The sequence below is a fragment of the Chionomys nivalis genome, chromosome 6 (assembly GCF_950005125.1).
Source record: "Chionomys nivalis chromosome 6, mChiNiv1.1, whole genome shotgun sequence".
Lineage (NCBI taxonomy): Eukaryota > Metazoa > Chordata > Mammalia > Rodentia > Cricetidae > Chionomys > Chionomys nivalis.
Window position 1 is genome coordinate 21,416,711 of NC_080091.1, and position 18,821 is coordinate 21,435,531.

The 18,821-nt window shown below is 39.5% G+C and overlaps 1 protein-coding gene across 10 annotated transcripts in view; it reads left to right on the forward strand.

The window, feature by feature from the left end:
* Positions 1–18,821, forward strand: part of Ehbp1 (EH domain binding protein 1) — a 271,901-nt gene that overhangs the window by 209,819 nt on the left and 43,261 nt on the right. For 6 of the 10 annotated variants that reach the window (XM_057771152.1, XM_057771151.1, XM_057771154.1 and 3 more), the window contains 3 exons: positions 7,954–8,101; positions 13,643–13,750; positions 17,276–17,394. In XM_057771152.1, the coding sequence (XP_057627135.1) occupies positions 7,954–8,101; positions 13,643–13,750; positions 17,276–17,394 (375 nt within the window). The remainder of the gene's footprint in view (positions 1–7,953; positions 8,102–13,642; positions 13,751–17,275; positions 17,395–18,821) is intronic. The other 4 variants (XM_057771158.1, XM_057771159.1, XM_057771153.1 and 1 more) reach the window with 3 other exon arrangements.

An 18,821-nucleotide genomic window follows, 5' to 3' on the forward strand; every position in this document is an offset into this window, starting at 1 on the left:
GTGGTCTACCCAAACCTCTAAAATCCTTGTAGGTTTTTTTTTTTCTTCTTTCTGTTTTCTGTAGAAGGTGAATAGGTGAGCTTTGGTAATCCTTGCCTCTGGACAAGCATGGAATTTTTTGTTGTTGTTGCTCATACTTGGTACTAATAAGAGAGCTTAGCTTCCTGTCTATTGATGAAAAGGTGACAATTTCTTTTTCTTAGTTTATTATGAAATTGGAGAATTCTAAGGACAATTTTGAGAAGCCGCAAATAAAACTTTTTCATCAAAATTTTTTTTAGTTTAATTAGAGTCCAGTTACTAAAAATTGTATGAAACACTAGAGCCAACACAAAAAAGAAATTCAGACTTTTGGTTTTGTCAGTGGGGTAGGGAGAATTGTTCTGTTGTAAAATTTGTCATGGGGTGAGGACACAAATATTGTCTGATACGTTTTTTAAAGTTGGTTTTGTGAAAATATAAGAGATGCATGTTTCTCAAGCAGAAGGACTTCTCAGTGTATATTTTTCAAGTGACTGAGTGAAGCTATTTCCTGCTGTAAAAGACACCCTTGGGTGGGTGATGACCTCAGAAACTACACTGACAGTTTCTCATGTTCTAATTCACCTTCGCAAATCCACGGCACATTTCTGGCCTAAAGTAATGTCACTCTGTGACATTTGCGGCAAGAATAAAAAGGACCCCCCATAGCAACCATCTTTATTTGAGCCTTAAGATCCCAAGGCGGCTGGAAGAACAATTGAATAAAGTTGAGGGTTGGGAGGCCTGATTTTCTTGTTCTCTGTGAAATGAAACTAGGCTTTTTTTCTCCTTCCCTTTAAAAGTAGGGTCTGCTAGGGGATTGTAGCTGTGTCAGAGCTGTTGGGGTGCCGCTGCTGATCACTTTAATTACTACAGCTAAAGAGGATAAAATTAAAAGTAGCGCCATTGAAGCAGTGGAAGAAAGCTTGCCTAGATGGCGGTGAACTGTGAAATATAAAAATTGCATACCAATACATTTTTATGGAAAGGAAACAAGGAATTACATTACTTATTCTAGAAGAGTTTGTCCGGAACTCGTCAAGTTTTACTAGTGCCTCTCTGTGTAGCAGATCATAGACCATTTCAGACGATAAGGAAAACGGCAAACTGAAGCCTCGAGACATGCAGTGAAAGGCTGAGTATTTTTCAGTTAGTGTCCAAAGTTATTAGCTCTGGCCCAGCTTCTCTGTGATACTTTCTGTCTGATTCAGCGAAGTGCAGGCTCCTTGGCACTCACCTCTCTCCCAGGGGTTTCTAACTCAAGATTGGGACCCAGGTTTTAAATGAATATAAACAAATTAGTTCGCATCACCCGTCTTCCTGAGTACTGACCGCAAAGAACAAGAACTTGTAATATCACAATAATAATGGGGTCTCTAAAAAATGCTAGGAGCATGGGTTATGTAATCCATATTGGGTAGATCATTGCTTTGAAATTTCAATGACACTAAATTTGTTCTTTACTATGGCAGTTGTAATGTGTATGATGCTAAGCAGTGTATTAAAGTTTGATTCAGTTTCTAGCAGTCAAGGTGCCGGTAGCTATCATCGAGCACAGTGACGAGCAGAGGCAAAACATACATTGCATGAAAACACACTCGCATTTCTTCACAAGGTTGTCGTAGCGATACTCCAAAATAAGCTCCCATCAGACTCTCTCTGTAGCACATTCATTGTTAAAAGGCAAGATAAACTCTTGAGCCATTCTAACTCTGTGGACGAGGCAAGTGTCTTAGAAAGAGTAACGAAGTACTTCAGCTTCCTCGGATTGATGTAGTGAAGGTAAATGGAAGGTCAGTGTGTGTCCAGCTTCCCTTTAGTGATGGGGACCTAACCTGCTGTTCCTTTGCACCTCGGAGAAAAGACCTTTTCACAAGTAAACTGATGATTTGCTTGGGACAGCAGGTCAGTCCTTGTCTTAGTTCATGTGCAGCTGGTCAAGTAGACAACAAAAAAACATCTCTGTGCTTAGATTTAGGCAAAACATGGTCAGAGATATTACCAACATGCTTGGAACAGTTTGCCCTGGATGCTTTACAAACTAATAAGGGTTTTGGGCCCTACTCTCTGGTCATGTTGTCTTTGGATATGAACAGAATAGCCATTTTTAGTAAATATGGTAAATTTCAGAGATTTTATTGTCATCTGTTGTTTAAATATTACCAAACAAACTGACTGTGTGTTTGTTGCTGGGAATTGAATGCAAGGTCTCATACATGCGAAGTAAACATTCAGTAACTGAGCTGGGTCTCCAACTCCCGTGATCTGACTTTTAGTGGCACTTACATATAAATGAAATCGTTTTATTTAGAATAAATAATCACAAAGAAACTAAAAATGTAAAACTACCGATTAAACTGATATTGTTTATGCAATCAGTTGATACAACTGCAAGTTTTTCCTTCCTGACTCTTTGTGGGGACGGGGAGCCGTGGTGCTGGGGATTGAACCCGAGCTTTTCACAGACAGACAAATGCAGCTCTACCACTGAGCTACATTCCCATGACTTTCAACAATTATCTTTTATTTTCTCAGTTGGTTCTTACGGGTGAGAAAACAAACAATACAGATATGCCATCCCACTAGAGAGCTGTGGGCCCAAGCAAGATCGCCTCTGTGGTATAAGGACATTAGTAGAAAAGTAAATTAAGGCAATCTGATAGGGAACTAGAATTCTGTCAATCAGGCTCAAGATTTTGTGCTGTGTCTATAAACTTTGTTTACTGTAGGGTTTTATGAGTTGTAACCTGCCCTTGCCGTCTGTTAATGAGGCTAAATCTTGCTACTTGAGAATTGAATTACAGCACACCTCTGGGCTAATGGTTATAAACAGAAAGTGCCATTAGGGCTGCATTCTGATTTGTTCATTTGCATTTTTCTATTGTGTTCAGAACAATGATGGGTAAATAAGTACAAACAAACAATTTACATGGAAATTGATAAAGTGCGGTGATTAGTATTTAAAGTTGTTTTTATTAATGATTGCCTACTTTAAGTCACACTCTTAGGGAGCCCTCAGCAGCATTCGGGAGGTTGTAGCTTTTGAGAAAAAAATAGGTTCCCATTTTGTACTTGGAAAGGTAGAATTGTTTATTTTAACTCAGTTAAAATGACCAAAGACTGCTTCATCTTAGTCTGAATCATCATATCCTAGCTCTGTAAGAAGTTATTATTCATGTAATGAAATTGGCTTAAATCTCCTTGCCTGTGGCATATTAAATCATGGTTTTTATTAATGCTCCCACTCTCCTTAAGTTTGAAGGAGACAGGGTTGGTGAAGCTCAGCTCTCTTAGCTGGTTATGTTACTTAATCTTTTGGGATTTGTTTTGGGTTTTTTTTTTCTAGTATCGTATTTGTTTATTGGGTTGGGATTGGGGGTTCATGCACGTATGCCACAGCATGCTTACGGAGGTCAAAGGGCAATAGTCAGAAAAGGCAGCGTCTCTCCACCCTGTGGATCCCAGGGATCCAGCTCAAGTGACTTGACTCCCCAAACCATCTCACCTGCCTCTTGACTCTGTGTGCTGGGTGGATTGGTTTTTAGACCAGTTATTATATAACCCAGGCTAGCCTAAAATTTACATTAACTAAGGCTGCCCTTTAGTTCCTAATTCTCTTGCCTCCATCTCCCAAATTCTGGGACTGTAGATGTGTGCTGCCACATCTGTTTTCAACGTGACGTTTTGGGGATCAGCTAGTTTAACAGCTAAGAGCCAGGGCTGTGGAGTCAGGCAAACATGGGTTGAACTATTGGATGTTTCAGTTGTGTGGCACTGGGACTTGAAGCCTGTTGCATTCATTTAAAAGGGTGGGATTTAAGGATTAAATGAAATAATGATTATAAAGCACTTAGTACATGAAAACTCAGGAAATAGCAGTAATTATCACTAAAATATCATCAAGCCCCATCTTTATTTATTCATAGTGTGTATTCAGAATTCAGAAAGACTAATAATAAGTAAAAGGTTTTATATATTATTTTTATGTCTTCATTCTTACCCTGCATGTTGTAGGTTCCTCTGCTTACAAATGAGCTTCTTTCCAAAGGCTAAGAAAATTTCTCTTGAATATTAGACCTCTCTTTTGCTTTTTAACTGTCCTACCCCAGGAAGTTCCCATCTCATCTCCCTCCTTCTCCTCTACGGTTCTTATGTTAAAATAACACTTATTACAAGAGTAGTTTGTCTGCATTATAGAAAATTTAAAAGACCACTTTTGAACCAGAGTCTTGCTATGTAACCCAGGCTCACCTCAAACTCCTAAATCCTCCTGCCTCTGCCTCCCAAGTGCTTCAGCTGGAGCACATACTGAACCCAGGGGTTTCCACCGTAACAACTTTATATTTTCTCAACAACTCTCTCTCTCTCTCTCTCTCTCTCTCTCTCTCTCTCTCTCTCTTTCTCTGTGTGTGTGTGTGTGTGCATGCACAGACACTTGCACTTGAGCTCAGACTTGTGAAAATGTCCGCATGTTCCTTGCCAGTCCGGCCTTTTCTCTGTGAACAGTGGGATCAGATTCACCCTTCTCTGAATCATGAAGTCTCTTCCTTGCTGTGTCTAAGCTAGTGTGTAATTCTGTTTGTGGAGGTTGGTTTAGGGGCTGCTTTCTTGCTGTGCTGTTTGTTCTGTTCTCTGTCCCCTGTGTTTATGGATGAAATGAAAGTTAGAGAAGCTTGTTGGGTTCACTTTAACACTTGGTATAGAACGTTATAAGTAATGTGTACACAATCATATCTAATCACACATGGTGCGCAGTTGACCCAGTGTTAATGACAGTAAGACCAAACTCTGGATTAAAGAGCTCTAATTTCTTATTTACATATGGTCTCTCCATGTGTCTTTTTACTGTGCTCACAGTATTTGTGAGTTATGATACTGTAAGTTCTATATCATATTGAACTACAGTTTCTATTCATTCATACGTGACTTCATTGATTCAGTTCATTGTGACCAGTGTTCTTTCTGATAGTTGGAAGTGTGTCAGTTTGCCTACTTAGAACTTCTTAGTGTCTCCCTAGGCCTACCTGACACACCTATCAATCTACTCTTACTAATTTAATGATGCCAAGATCTCTTGATTTTTAGCTAACTCAAAATAAAATATTTTTAAAGAAGTACCCAGATTTGAGTTCCTCCTATATGGTCTCTGCCTTATTCACCAAGCTTGATTGCCCCTTTTAAAGTTTCTGAATAATTTTCAACATTCATTATAATAGGTTAATTTTGTTTGTTTTTAAGATAGGGTCTCTTTGTATAGTCCTGCCTGTCCTGGAGATCTATATAGACCAGGCTAGCCTTGAACTCACAGAAATTTTCCTGTCTGTCTGAGTGCTGGGCTTAAAGGTGAACACCACCACGCCCAGCTGTACTTTTTTCTTGAAAGCCTTAGATGCTCATGATCCATTGGTGCTCTTGTTCTCGTCTTCTCCCACAACTCCCCCTTACATAATTATAGATATTCTTCAGCTTTAGCGGTGGCCTCCTTATTTCTCTTCAGGCTTCCATCCTTCAACACTGTAGCCCTTCACCGCTTCAACTCTGTAGCCCTGGCTTCACGTCTCTCAGGAGCATCAGACCCACTGCTAAGACCTTTACTCAGAAAGTCCTCCTCAAACCCGCTCTGTCTTCCCTGAAACACTGGCTCTTTATGATTTCTCTTAGTTTTATATTTTTATTATAAGTCCATAGTTGTTGTACATATTCAGTTTTAAACTTCTGAATCCACATCTCTAATCAAAAATTGGTACGAAAATCAGTTCTGTCTCAAATATGTTTCTTGCATTTCTCTTTCTGTTCTTTAGCTCTTACTCTTCCTGAATGTTGCTGTAACGCCATTGGGCTGTTCATAAGTCTACTAATTCATGACTTTCTGGTTCTTCTGTGTTAATCTATAGTACATACTGTTGCTAGATTAATCTTTAATTTCCATAAACTTTAAAATAAAATGAAAACAAACAACATAAAAAAGCCAGCACTCCAAACCACCTTGAGTGGTTCCTGCTGCTACAGTGTTTTTCCCTCGTAGGCCTTCTCATCTAGGACTGTGTTGTCCTATTCCCACATGCAGTGATTGCCATGACCAGACATCAATCTCTGTCAGTTCAGATTCCACTCATTCTTCAGGTGCAGTACAAGAGCCATGATTCCGTCTATCTGCCCCCCAGCCAAAAGTATTGCTTCAAAGTTATAATGAAGTTATTACTTTAAAAAATGTTTACATGTCTGTCTTACTTTTGTCTTCCTCCTGCTTCAGAAAATGCTATGACTAAAGCGACTCAAAGGAGAAAGGGTTTGCCTCCATCCACAGTTGAAGTGTAGTTCATCACAGTGGGGAAACCCAGGCTACAGGAGGAGCATACAGTAGCTGATCACAGGGCAGCCTTGAGGCAGAAGAGAACAATGGGTGAATGCTTGCTGTTCCTCTTCCCTTCTTCATTTCCATAGTCCAGGTCCTAGCCAGGGAGTGAATGGCACCATCCACAGCGGATGGCTCTTCTCACTTCAGCTCGTGCACTCACAATAATCCCCTGGGAATGCCCAGAGGCTCATCTCCCTGGTGGCTCTAGGTTCTGTGAAGGTGACAGGTAATACCAGTCATCACTCACATGTGCGGGACACTCTTCCCACCAGTGCAGGGAATGCGGCGGCATCAGCCCAGGCTTAGTGGGTCGAAGCTAGATCTTGACAAATGAGTATGAGTTAAATAATATGAGAGAACCATGGTCCAGAAAGGAAATGATGTATTCAAACCACAGGCACGTGTGACATATAGGTTTATGTAAGCAATTTGATGTGGACAGATGTTTTCTGGAGGTTAGAGAAGAGAGCCTCCAAAGATGCCAGAGCCAGATTATTGAAGGTTTCACCTTAGGTTATAAACTTTCAAGTTTACAAAGCAACTTCCCATTGTATTGGCATCTCTCTCTCTCTCTCCCTCATTCTCTGTCTCTCTCTCACACTCTCGCTCTCTTTCTCTGTGTGTGTGTGTTTACATGAACATTGAATGGATATGTCTTGTATGTGCACACAGAGGCCAGAGAACATCAGGTATCTTACTCTGTCATTCTCCACCTTAGAACCTGGGCCTAGAAAGCCCCAGCAATTCCCTTGTCTCAGTGCCGCACAATGCTGGGGTTGCAGACCGTGCCTCGCTTGTTACGTGGGTGCTGGAATCCGCTCTTAGTCCCCTAATAGCACAGGGTTTTCTCTTAACTGATGATCCATCTCTTGGGTCCCTGCTTACAGTTCTTAATAACCCCTTTTAAGTACTCAGCAACTGTCCTACACATTTGTTGTAAGCTTTAATAATTTTAAATTCAAAAACTTTATTAGGCTTTATTGTTAGTTTTTTCTTATGTGCATGTAGGAGGAGATGTAGCAAAAAAGAATTTCACATCACCATTATGTTGTTGTTGGCAGTTTTTTAGTTGGAACTGCTAACTGATCTATTATCTTCATTCTTACTATATGGAAGAAATACCATTCCTCTATTTGATCAGTATCATGTAGCTATATTTTACAGTATCAAGGCGTCTTATAGATAGTGCTCATTACCTTTATTAGAAAATAGCAAGTTAAATATTATTTGAAAAGCACAGTTAATTAAAAGTCTATTCTGATTATTGTGACTTCCTTCTCTAAGTATGTTCTTTTATTAATAATTTCTGCCTTTTCTTTAATAACATGTATTGCCAAGCATTCTTTAATTTAAATTTGTGATGGCCGTTTTAATACAGTGATTTGTAAATGTTTTAAAGAGCTGGTGCTAAGGTGTCTTTTAAAAACGGTGTGACATCCCGCTGATGCAGAGCATCCTGTTTATAATGTGGGCCAAACACCATGCTGTAACCGGCTCCTATCACGATGATCAGATTGAAAATGAAATTGCATTTCTGTCAATTACTGAGCTGGCAACTGTTCAATATATCTTAGCAGCAAGATGAAGAGAGACGTCGGCAGCTGAGAGAGAGGGCTCGTCAGCTAATAGCAGAAGCTCGATGCGGAGTGAAGATGTCAGAACTTCCCAGCTATGGTGAAATGGCTGCAGAAAAGTTGAAAGAAAGGTCAAAGGCATCTGGAGGTGAGCTAAAGAATTTTGTAGAATATTCTACAGAGAACCCAAAAATCTTCAGTGGACCTTTTAGCACTTCTTATTCTTACTTCAAAATGTTACATCAAAACCGTAAACTTTCTAGCCTATTGATACTTTTTTTAAGCTAAAGAAAGTACAGTAAATCAGAAGAGAACTGTTAGTATTTCCAAGTCAACTTTTTGCCCTAATTTTTAATACAAGCGTCATTCTTTAGCTTGGATATGGGGACACAAGCCTGTAATCCTGGCACTTAGGATGCTGAGGTAGTTTCAAGCTTGAGGCTGGTCTTGGCTGTATAGTAAGACCCTGCCTCAAAATCCAAAAGGAGAATGAGAAGGAAAGGGGAAGAGGGAAGGAGAAAGAGGGAGGGAGGAGGAGGAGATGACACTTTTTAGCAGAAACCGCGTACAGAATGTGGTTTGTGATATCCTTTGGTGTCTCACCATTGGACGAGTAAGTGAAATGCAGTCGCGTCCTTCACGTCTAGACTGTGGGACTTGCCAGGGCTGAGCTTTTCCACGGGAAACTTTGCTTGGGTTATGCTGGAGACTGAACCAGGGTCTAGTGCATGTTAAGTGTGCATTTTGCCACTCAGCATCACCACCAGCTCTAGAACTTTCCCTTCGAATGAGACCTCGTGATACTTTGTGCTGGTGAGATGCTCAGCTGGTAAAAGCACTTTGCACCGTGCCTTCCGCCCTAAACTCAGTCCTTGCCATGTCCGTGGCCTAAGGAAAGAATCAATCTCTATCCTTTGTCCTGTGAGCTCCACTGTGAGTTCTGTCATAGTCATCCTCATCCCTGCACACACAAAATGAAATGCAAAACATTTTGACATAGTTTTAGCCAGGTGTAGTGGTATATACTTGTAACCCCAGTAGTGGAAGGAAAAACTGAGAGCATCAGACCTCGACCACATGAGACTCTTATAGCCCAGTGTGTAAAGATTGTTGCAGTGTTCCATAGCAGTTTCCTTTAGGTCATTTCTACTGTCCTTACTCTGAGAAGAACATCTTCAGGATTTGCAGCTAAGCTTAATATTGAGACATGGAGCAGATAAATAAAAAGAATTTTAATTTTGCCTCTCAGTACTCAGTTTGGCCATCCTCTATTTGAAACTGCACATTTGCTGGAAGTATATTCAAGAAGCCTGTGAGCTTTTTATTTTAGAGTCATAACCTATCGAATAGAACATATCAGGTACTTGTCCTTAGTCCATCTTAGAATACTATTATTACCCTGAAGATTAGGCAAATAAGGACTTGAATAAAGCCATAGAGAGCTGAAACAAAAGAAAGCTCCCTCCAGTTCAATGGTGAGTGTATTCAAAGTAAGCTAAAACTTGCTACCTTGAGTTTTAATTGATTCCTTATATTAAATTATAAGATGACAGTGTCATGGAGACTAGGGAATAAAGTTGTAGTTAATACAGTTAATGGCATAGGGTATATTGGCTGGCTATGCGTTAAGTGATAGATACCTTTGTGATCCAAGTCAAGTTGGGGTCTTCAGATGTAGTTCAGTGGTAATTTGCCTACCACACATCATTGTTCAGTCATTGTTACTAACACACACAGACACACATACAGAATAAATAATGTGTCGAAGGCTGTAGACCCTCTCATCAGGTGAAATATTAAAGAGAAAAGTACAACCCAGTTGCAAGTGTATATCAAGGCTAGACTAGACCAAGAAACCTTTTAGAGTTGCAGCCCATGGCTGGAGCTCTTCTTTCAGTGGGGGAAAGCAAAGACCTGGATTTGACATCATTTGACAGTCGAAGTAAATAAAAGAGCAGGAGCTAAGGTTGGGGCTGTTTGGTGGCACAGTGGAATTTTCCCTTACACCCAATCATCTCCTTAGAGATGTCCTGTCTCCCCTACGGGGTCCATCTGCTAGTCTCCATTCTGCATGAAAATGTCGTGGATGGGAAATCCTGCTTGCCAGTGCCTGCCTGGCTTCTTTCACTTAACATGCTGATCCCATTTCCACTCTTGCTTTACGACTTTTCTACATGAGCATTTACTTTAACTACTCATGGATGGACTCCTTGACCCTATAACTTGGCAGTTTGTGATTATTACTACAGAAACCATGCAAGTGCAGATGAAACACAAAAAGGTTGACCTAAGGCAAGTAGAGCAGGCCTGTTCTCTGTCCTCAGGTGAGTCTTGGTCTGTATCCATAGAGGAGCAGGTGTGAGACTATCTTCCCCAACCTCAGCACCCTGCATGGATCTCCTGTCTAAGCTGTAGTGATCAAGGCTGTGAGCAGGAGAAAGACCTTTAGGAAAGGTAGAGTGAAGGTCTTCCTGAAATTCAAACATGCATACATACATACACACATACACACACACACACACACACACACGCACGCACGCACGCACCTGCCTTTCTGGCAACTCTAGCCACTTACTTGTCTAAGATAGAATCGAGCAAACATCTTAATGTGGGCCAGAGTAAATAATTTACACTTGCAGACCACCGGATCTCTGCCACAGCTGCTCAACTCGGCCTGTGTAGTCTGAAAGCAGCCTTGAATTATATTTGAATGAATGGGCATAGCACCTCAAAAGCAGTGGGATGAATTCTGCCCCTGTCTGGTAGTTTGCTGGTCCTCATATAGCATATCCAAAGTTCACATGGATTCATAGGAATCCAGTTCCTATTATAACTTGGGATAGTGTGAATCACTAAGTGCATTGGGCCAAAATAAAATCTTAAAGACTTCAGTGATTGTTATTTTCATCTTCTATTAGGACTATCTATAATATTTATATTGGATTTCCTATCTTCTTTTTTTTTTTTTAAGATAGTGTTTCTCTGTGCATTTTTGACTATGCTAGAACTCACTCTGTAGGCTGCCTGAACTCACAGAGATCCACCTGTCTCTGCCTCCCGAGTGCTGGAATTAAAAGTGTGTGCCACCATGCCCAGGGCATTTCTGATAGAAAGTTCTGAATTTTATGGAGACCTTGTTTGAGAATATTTTTTTAAAAGGTGAGAAACTTCTTTCTGAATCTATTTTTCTGAATGTATTTTTAATGATAACCTTGGATTCTTTTCTTGGCATTGTAGCTCATCCTTTGATCATCAGATATCCTGGTTTCCACTCACCTATAAAAGAGTGTAGGGCCGGGCAGTGGTGGCACACGCCTTTAATCCCAGCACTCGGGAGGCAGAGGCAGGCGGATCTCTGGGAGTTCGAGACCAGCCTGGTCTACAGAGCTAGTTCCAGAAAAAAAAAAGAGTATAGGATTGGCTCAATTGTTGTGCTACAGTGGTGCACACTGCCAGGTTATGCAATGTCAGCGGTACCCTCGTCACATCCTACTGCATAGCTGGTATCTCGTGTCCTACACATGGAACACAGAGCACAGACCACACTGGTCTCTCTTTCATAGTTATGTACTGGATCTCTACTTTTGGTTTTACTCACTAGCTTTCCATGGTTAGCCATGAAGACTGTAGTGATTGATGTATGTAGATGCATAGATGTGGATGTAGTATCTTTCAGTACACATGTGCAGACACACACACAAACATGTACCTGAGTTCTGCTCCAATGCATTTAAAGTGTTCTCACAGGTTTCTGAGATGTGCTGAAAAGAATTTAACGTGCATTTCAAAACTGGTTAGTGACTAGCAAGTAAAACCTCATTCATAGGGTGAGCTGATAGAAAATCGGTTTTTAGTTTAGTAATCATTTTATGTAAGTCTAGCAATACTGAGTTATTCCATCTAGATATCATTGATGAGTGATATGAAAGTGTAATCAAGAGCAGTAGTGCAGGAGTCGTATTGAAGCCTAAAGTGCTGCTGCTGCCGCCTGAGAACCGCACACAACTCACAGTTACAATCAGATATTTGCACTGAAAACTGCGCACTCTTGTGAAGCACCACCACCTCTTCATCTCCACCCACATTTAGATGCCCATTCCGCCCTCTGGGCTCTGGGTTCACTCCAGTCCTGCCCTTCAAGCCTTACCTTCTGTTATTTCCCTTCAAGTATGCCTCAGCAAACTGGACAAAGCAGACCCTAGCTTTCCTCCTTCCCCTCAGTCGACCTAACTTACATGTTCCTACTTCCAAGAAAGAAATCCTGATGTCACTGGCAAAGAGTAATCTTTGTATCGTTGGAATTGCCATGTTCCTTCTTTTTTATCCAATAACTCTGGTCCTACCTGGTATTATAGTCACTTTAATGTGTTTGAGTAGAATAGATGTCTTTAAAAACTTCTCTCCCAGCGTCTAGCTCAGTGTTTTGCAAGTTATCTAACAGAACCCTGTAGACCTCAGCCCTGCTAATGCTGCGACCCTTTAATACAATTCCTCGTGTTGTGGTGGCCTCAACCATTAAACTGTTTTCATTGCTCCTTCATAACTGTAATTTTGCTACTGTTATGAATCGTAATGTAAATATCTGATATGCATGATATCTGATACGTGACTCCCCCAGATAAGAACCACCAATGTAGTGGGGTGTTTTTTTTTTGTTGTTGTTGTTAGTTTGTTTGTTTTTGGTTTGTTTTGGTTTTTTTGGAGTAAAAGAATGAATACTGAATTTTGTGCTTTGGCTCTAGATTAATTGTGGTTAGTAATCAATGGTGACTGATTGACAGCAGCCGAGTGTAACTAGCTCTCCTGAAATCATTAATAGCTAACGTCTCTGGCACAGCTCTCTGCAGAAAAGTGTTTGACTACCTTTTTAGCACTTGGAAGTATTTGCTAATTCATTTGCTAAGCTACAGAATTATTTGGAGAAGTTTTAAGGACCGTGAAGTGAAGGTGTTCACCTTCAGGAAACGAGCGGAATAGCTGTGTTGATCAGAAAAGAGCTCTCAGCTGACCGTGCTTAGGGAATATAGATAGCCACACACGTAATGCTTTAGCTTCTGCTCCCAGCAGCAATTTCTGTATCCACCGTTCCCCACCTGCCAGGAGGAGGCTCTTCCCCATCTTTTTTCTTTGTTGTTTTCTTCTTATAACTGGCTTACACAGTGTATGGGAAGTCTGTTAAATGTTAACTGTATTAGAACTCTTGGTGGCTACTTAGAAAGCCAAAAATCAAACAAGGATGTGTTTGTGTGTTATATGTATTGCATATAATGCATTCTACATATAATGCGTATATGTAATAAATGATAAAAATAAAACTGAGATTTTTGGATGTTTTTTCACTAAGTCAACTTTACTTTCATATGTTATTGTATTAGAGATTATTAAGTAGATTATACAATAAAACACAAGGACTAATGAGTTCAATGATTCAGAGACAGTGGGTGGCAAATTGTCAAAACTTCTACATTTGCTTTAATGTGATAATTCAGCTTTGACATAAGAATGTAAAATATAACTGCTAAACCAACAGTGGAAAAGTAACTTGAACTGAGTCCTTAATTTGCTTATCTTTGCCATACTTCAGTTTGAGAAGCTGTCATTGAAATATTAGTTTTTCTCCTTTAGAGTTGAGGACAAAGGGTATAAGATATAAATGATATACTAACATTATTGCTACATGTTCTTACAGATGAAAATGATAATATTGAGATAGATACTAACGAGGACACTCCTGAAGGCTTTGTGGTAGGAGGTGGAGATGAACTTACTAATATAGAAAATGACCTTGATACTCCCGGTAATTTCAAATTATAAATGTTTTGTGTCCTATTGCATGGCAAAATTTATGATTATATTTTTATATCTCATCGATAATAATTTATTTTGTAGTCTCTTTACATCGTATGCCCTCACTCATTATTTAGTCAAATCCACCTTCCATTAATTTTTATGTTATTTTGTTTTTGGTTGAATTTAGTTGAATGTTCGGATAGCTTCACATTGGTATAGTAAATTGTGACATAGGCTATAAGTTTCAGTTGATAGGCATTCGGTAAGTGGTTCCTCACTGCTTCAAGATTGTGATTGCTATCGCATACCACATGTGGAATAGCTGTGGAATAGTTCAGATCTAAAGACTCCACTCAGAATTAGTAACGGCAGCACGGGGTATGTTGGTACAGAAGGCTAAGGTAGGAGGATAGTGAGTGCGTTCCAGGCCAGCCTGGACCACAGAGCAAGTCTGAGGCCAACCTGGGCTTTATGTGAGATTTTTCTCTCAAAATAGTCTTAAATGTATTATTTTGCAAATTTCTTGCTTACTCTAAATATTATCACTATTTTACATTGGCTGAACAATTGATTACAGTAGGCACTTTGAAAACTCCTCGTATAGACTACAGTTAGATTAATGTCGCGTCTTCCATGAGTCACACAGCAGTTCAGCTTTACTCTCCTGGGAACTATAAAGAGGCTTCCTTTGGTGTGTGTTCTGTAGGCCTTGCCTTCAGAATAGCAGCAGATAGCAATCCAGAGTTGTATATACCCAAGTGGCTCCAGCCATGTTTCTCAAGTTACAGCAGAAAAGACTCTGGCATTCTCTCTAAACATGAAGATAAGTGCCCTGTCCTGCACGGTCCGTGGGATGACAGCAGCGCTCTTCGGCACCGTTGGTGTGTCCAGGCTGACCGCTCTTTGACTTCTCCAGGAAACAGCCGTGCAGGGAAGGAGTGCCCGAGAAAACTCAGGGCTTTTGTCAGTACCTCCCTTGTGACTCAGTGTGAAGATACACTCTTACTGCATAGCAGCCAGAGACCAGTATAGTTCAAGAAAATTCTGATATTTAAGGAAACCATTTTTAATGTTTAGCTCAATATTAAACTACCTTTTCGTTCTTTTTTTATTTTTGTTTGTTTTATGTGTATGGGTACTTTTCTCACAGGTGTGTCTGTGTACCATGTTCTGTGGTAGTGCTTTGGAAGCCCGAAGGAGGCGTCAGATCCCCTGGAACTGTGATTACATCCAATTTTGTGCCTCCGTGTGGGTGCTTGGAATCGAACCTGGGTTTTCTATAAGAGCAGCCAGAGCTTTTAACTACTGAGCCATCTCTCCAGCTTCTTTCTTAAAAATGTAGAATTTGTCTTTAGTTTTTCCCTAGGAAAATATTCTTATTGTTGCCTGCCTGTCCTTCCTTTACAATTGTAGAATTCTTTCTTAGAAACTGAGCAGGGGAGAAAGTGGAGGGAGGGGAGATAAGTCTCAATAACCTTTACTGTTGAGGACTTGAGGATTGACATCTAATTATGTAATTATAAAATTAGTAAAATCAGCAATGTGTATCTCCTTTTAAAGTAAATTGGAAAGTTAGGGGAAAGTAGCCATTTCTTAGGTAATGTGGAGAAATCAGCTAGCGTAACTTTTGTGGGATATTTTTAAAATCTGGCTAATTTTAATCATGGCAAGCTTGACTCTTACACTTGAGAAAAAATACCTCTCTGAGATGGGGAGATAGTTTATTCAAGAAAGTGCTTGTGATACAATCATGAGCCTCTTAAGTTCTGATCGCCAAAAGCCAGGTGTGGAAGCCCCGTTCTGGAAGTCCAGCACAGACAGAGAGCCGCAGGCAGGCCCCTGGAGCATACTGGCCAGCCAGGCTAGCCCAGGGCTTGAGTGCCGGGTTCATGGAGTGAGAGATCCAGTCCCAACAATATCAGATGCTACTAAGGAACACATCCAGTGTTGGTGTCTAGCACATAAGCAAGTCCACACATGTGCACACACACACACATTGCACACATACACAACACACACAAAGAAGTAACTAATAAAAAGTAAAACTAAGAAAATTCATCTAAAGAAAAGCATGCCTCCATCTCCTGTTTGGGGTTTCTAGGGATCTTTGTTTTGTTCTATTTGAGCCAGACTCTCACTGTAGCTCAGGCTGGCCAGGAACTCCCAGTGTTAGCCTAGTCTACCTGTGACTCTGGTAATCTGCCTACTTCAGCCTTCCAGCTGCTAGGATTATAGCATAACCCAGCTTTTCCCACAGCCGACATGGCTCTTCAGTGTGCTATGAGTGGAGGCTTTGCAGTCCATAGTTGTTGTTATGATAATAAAAAATAGGAATACAAGCTGGAATCTGGAAGCACACAGAAAATAATATAATTTTTGTCCTGCTTTATTTTCTCCAAAATTCCTTTTTTAATATGTGTATAAAAGTCATAATGTTTTAATAATAAATTGTTCAATCTTTATCTTGGTTTGACCATAGTTCATCAGATATTGTTTAAAAAAGAAGCCTGGCAGTATAAACTGAAAAATTTGCATGAAAGCAATGATAATGACATTTAATAAGAATATTATAATTAGAAAAGTTATTAATCTTTGTGAAAAATGCCATTCTCCAAAAGTTGGCATGCCTTTTACAACCATTTTATTTTTTAAAAATCACTTTGTGTGTGATTTTTAAGTAGAAATATTTGTTTCAACTCATTTTTGAACCACTTTATTATTAGAGGTTAATGTACTTGGTAAAATAATTTGAAACTGTTTCTTTGAAAAGTTATAGCCATAGTTTGGTTGCCTTCCATTTCTATCTATTTTTAACACATTCTAAAATCATGATAATGTTTATTATATTTCTGTTATTTAAGTAGAAAGTATTTGCAGACATACACTATTTTGATGCTGGGTATATATGTACACATGGATTCTGATACTGTGTATGTTACCAAGATCATATTAATACCATGTTTCAAGATGCTATTGCATGTGTAAATTTAACATACTAAAATAATTAAAATGGTAGAGTAATATAATTTAAATATAAGTGTCAGGGTTTGTTAGTGGCAGGCACCTGTAATCCCAGCACTTGGGAGGCAGAGGCAGGAGGATCACTCCAAGTTCAGACCCAGCCTTTTCTACATAGTGAGGTCCAAGCTAGCCAGGAATACAGAGAAATTCCAATCTCAAAAAAAGTAAACAAAGAAAGCATCTCTTTATTATCTATTTTTTTTGTTTTATTGTGTACTATGTATATAGTTATATCTATGTGTGTGATGTATTTCTGTTTTTCAGGTAATCGTAATAAATAATATCTATAGCATAACTTCATTATCTTTAAGCATGTTGACATATTTTTAAGGGATTAACCCTGAAGGTAAAATATATAGCAAAAGAACTCTCGATGTGTCTAGTCTAATGTGTTGTCTTAGCCCCAATGTCTTTTGAAATTTAATATTACTCTTGTGATGTGACTTAAAATTAATGGCCTGTGCATCTCAGTCCTCTTATCTGTCATTCATGGTATTTGCATGTTCAACAGAACAAAATAGTAAATTGGTGGACTTGAAGCTGAAGAAGCTCTTAGAAGCCCAGCCACAGGTGGCAAATTCGCTCTCCAGTGCTTCCCAGAAAGCTGCAACTGATATCTCAGAGCAAAAGGTAAGTCTCGCTAACTTAGCAGCTGCCTTAGCTGCTTCACCCTAGAGAACTGCTGTTTCATCTGCCTCAAGCAATTCGAGGGCATACGAACCTGTTCTTGAACTCTGATTTTGCTAAGAGGAATATTGCCAAGAGAATTCTAGAATGATTTTCTGTCTAAATCTTTTACCCATGCAAATGAGCAGTTGGTGCTATTTCTAAGGCTGTCATACCTGAACATGGTAACGCGATTGAAGATGGCATTTAAAGCGGTGTGTATGAAACTTGTGCCATTGTGACTCTTATCTGCTGTAGCATTTTAGACAAAGTGGCCTTGTGTGCATGTCATTATTGTTATTACAGGCTCTCTCTATTGTCGCCACCCAAGCACCCCACCTCCTTTCCCCACATTCTGTCATTAGCATTTCTCCAGCTTTGGGGACAGCAGTCCTGTGTAACTTTTCACCCACCTGCAGACTGTGGGGATTGCCCTGCTGACTGAGAGGATTTCCTCCCCCTGACAGAGCCGCTTTGAAGCCCCAAAACAATGGCTCTCATTGCTCTCTGTAATGTCTGTCTGTAATTGGGGATGAAAGTGTGTGGAGGGGGCAGAAGACTTTCCGTCTCTATCTCTGAATAAAAGGAAGCCTGGATTGGGTCTGGTGTCTTTTTTTTTTTTTTCTTTTTCTTTCTTTCTTTTTTTTTTTTTTTTTTGCGTTCAATTTAGCTTTCTGCTCTGGATTTAATGCAGAATGAAGCTTGCCTAAGAATAATACAATGGGTTGAAAAGGCTAACTGAATTAGTGGGTTTAGAGGAATACATTTGTAAAGTGGCAGAAGTTCCTAGTCTTAAAAAGGTTTCTTAAGATGGGATTTGCTGGCTAATCATACTGATATTTTAGCATGTTGCCAGCCCTAAAAATATTAACCATGTTTGTTTATCTTAGTAAAGACTTGAGTTTTAGACTATTGGATAATCATTAGAATGACAGTTAAAAAAAATCATACTTTAAGAAATTAAAGCCAAAAATATTTGTATCCTAATTATCTAGTTAAGATATTATAAGATTGATCATAATGATAAATACAGCAAACAACTTTTTGAAAAATTAAACAGTTGTTTCATTTTCATTAAGTTAGTCATCTACATATATGAAACTGATTTTGTTTTCCAAAAAGCTCTTTTGTAGTAATTTCTAAAGTTATTTCAACAAAACATAGACTTTAAACAGATTGCGTTTGTATGACTCTTTTTAGTTGGGGATTTGAAAATGGTGTTTAGAAAGAACATACAGCGTCCATCTGCTCCCTTGCAGCTTTCAGCATTGATTTGGGTTTTTATTTTTTTTAATAAAATGCAGTTTACACATTTATAAATGAGGCATTCTGTGTTTGTGGAAAAGGATAAACTGTTACCTTCCCTGGAGGCTTCTGTATCCCAGGCCTCC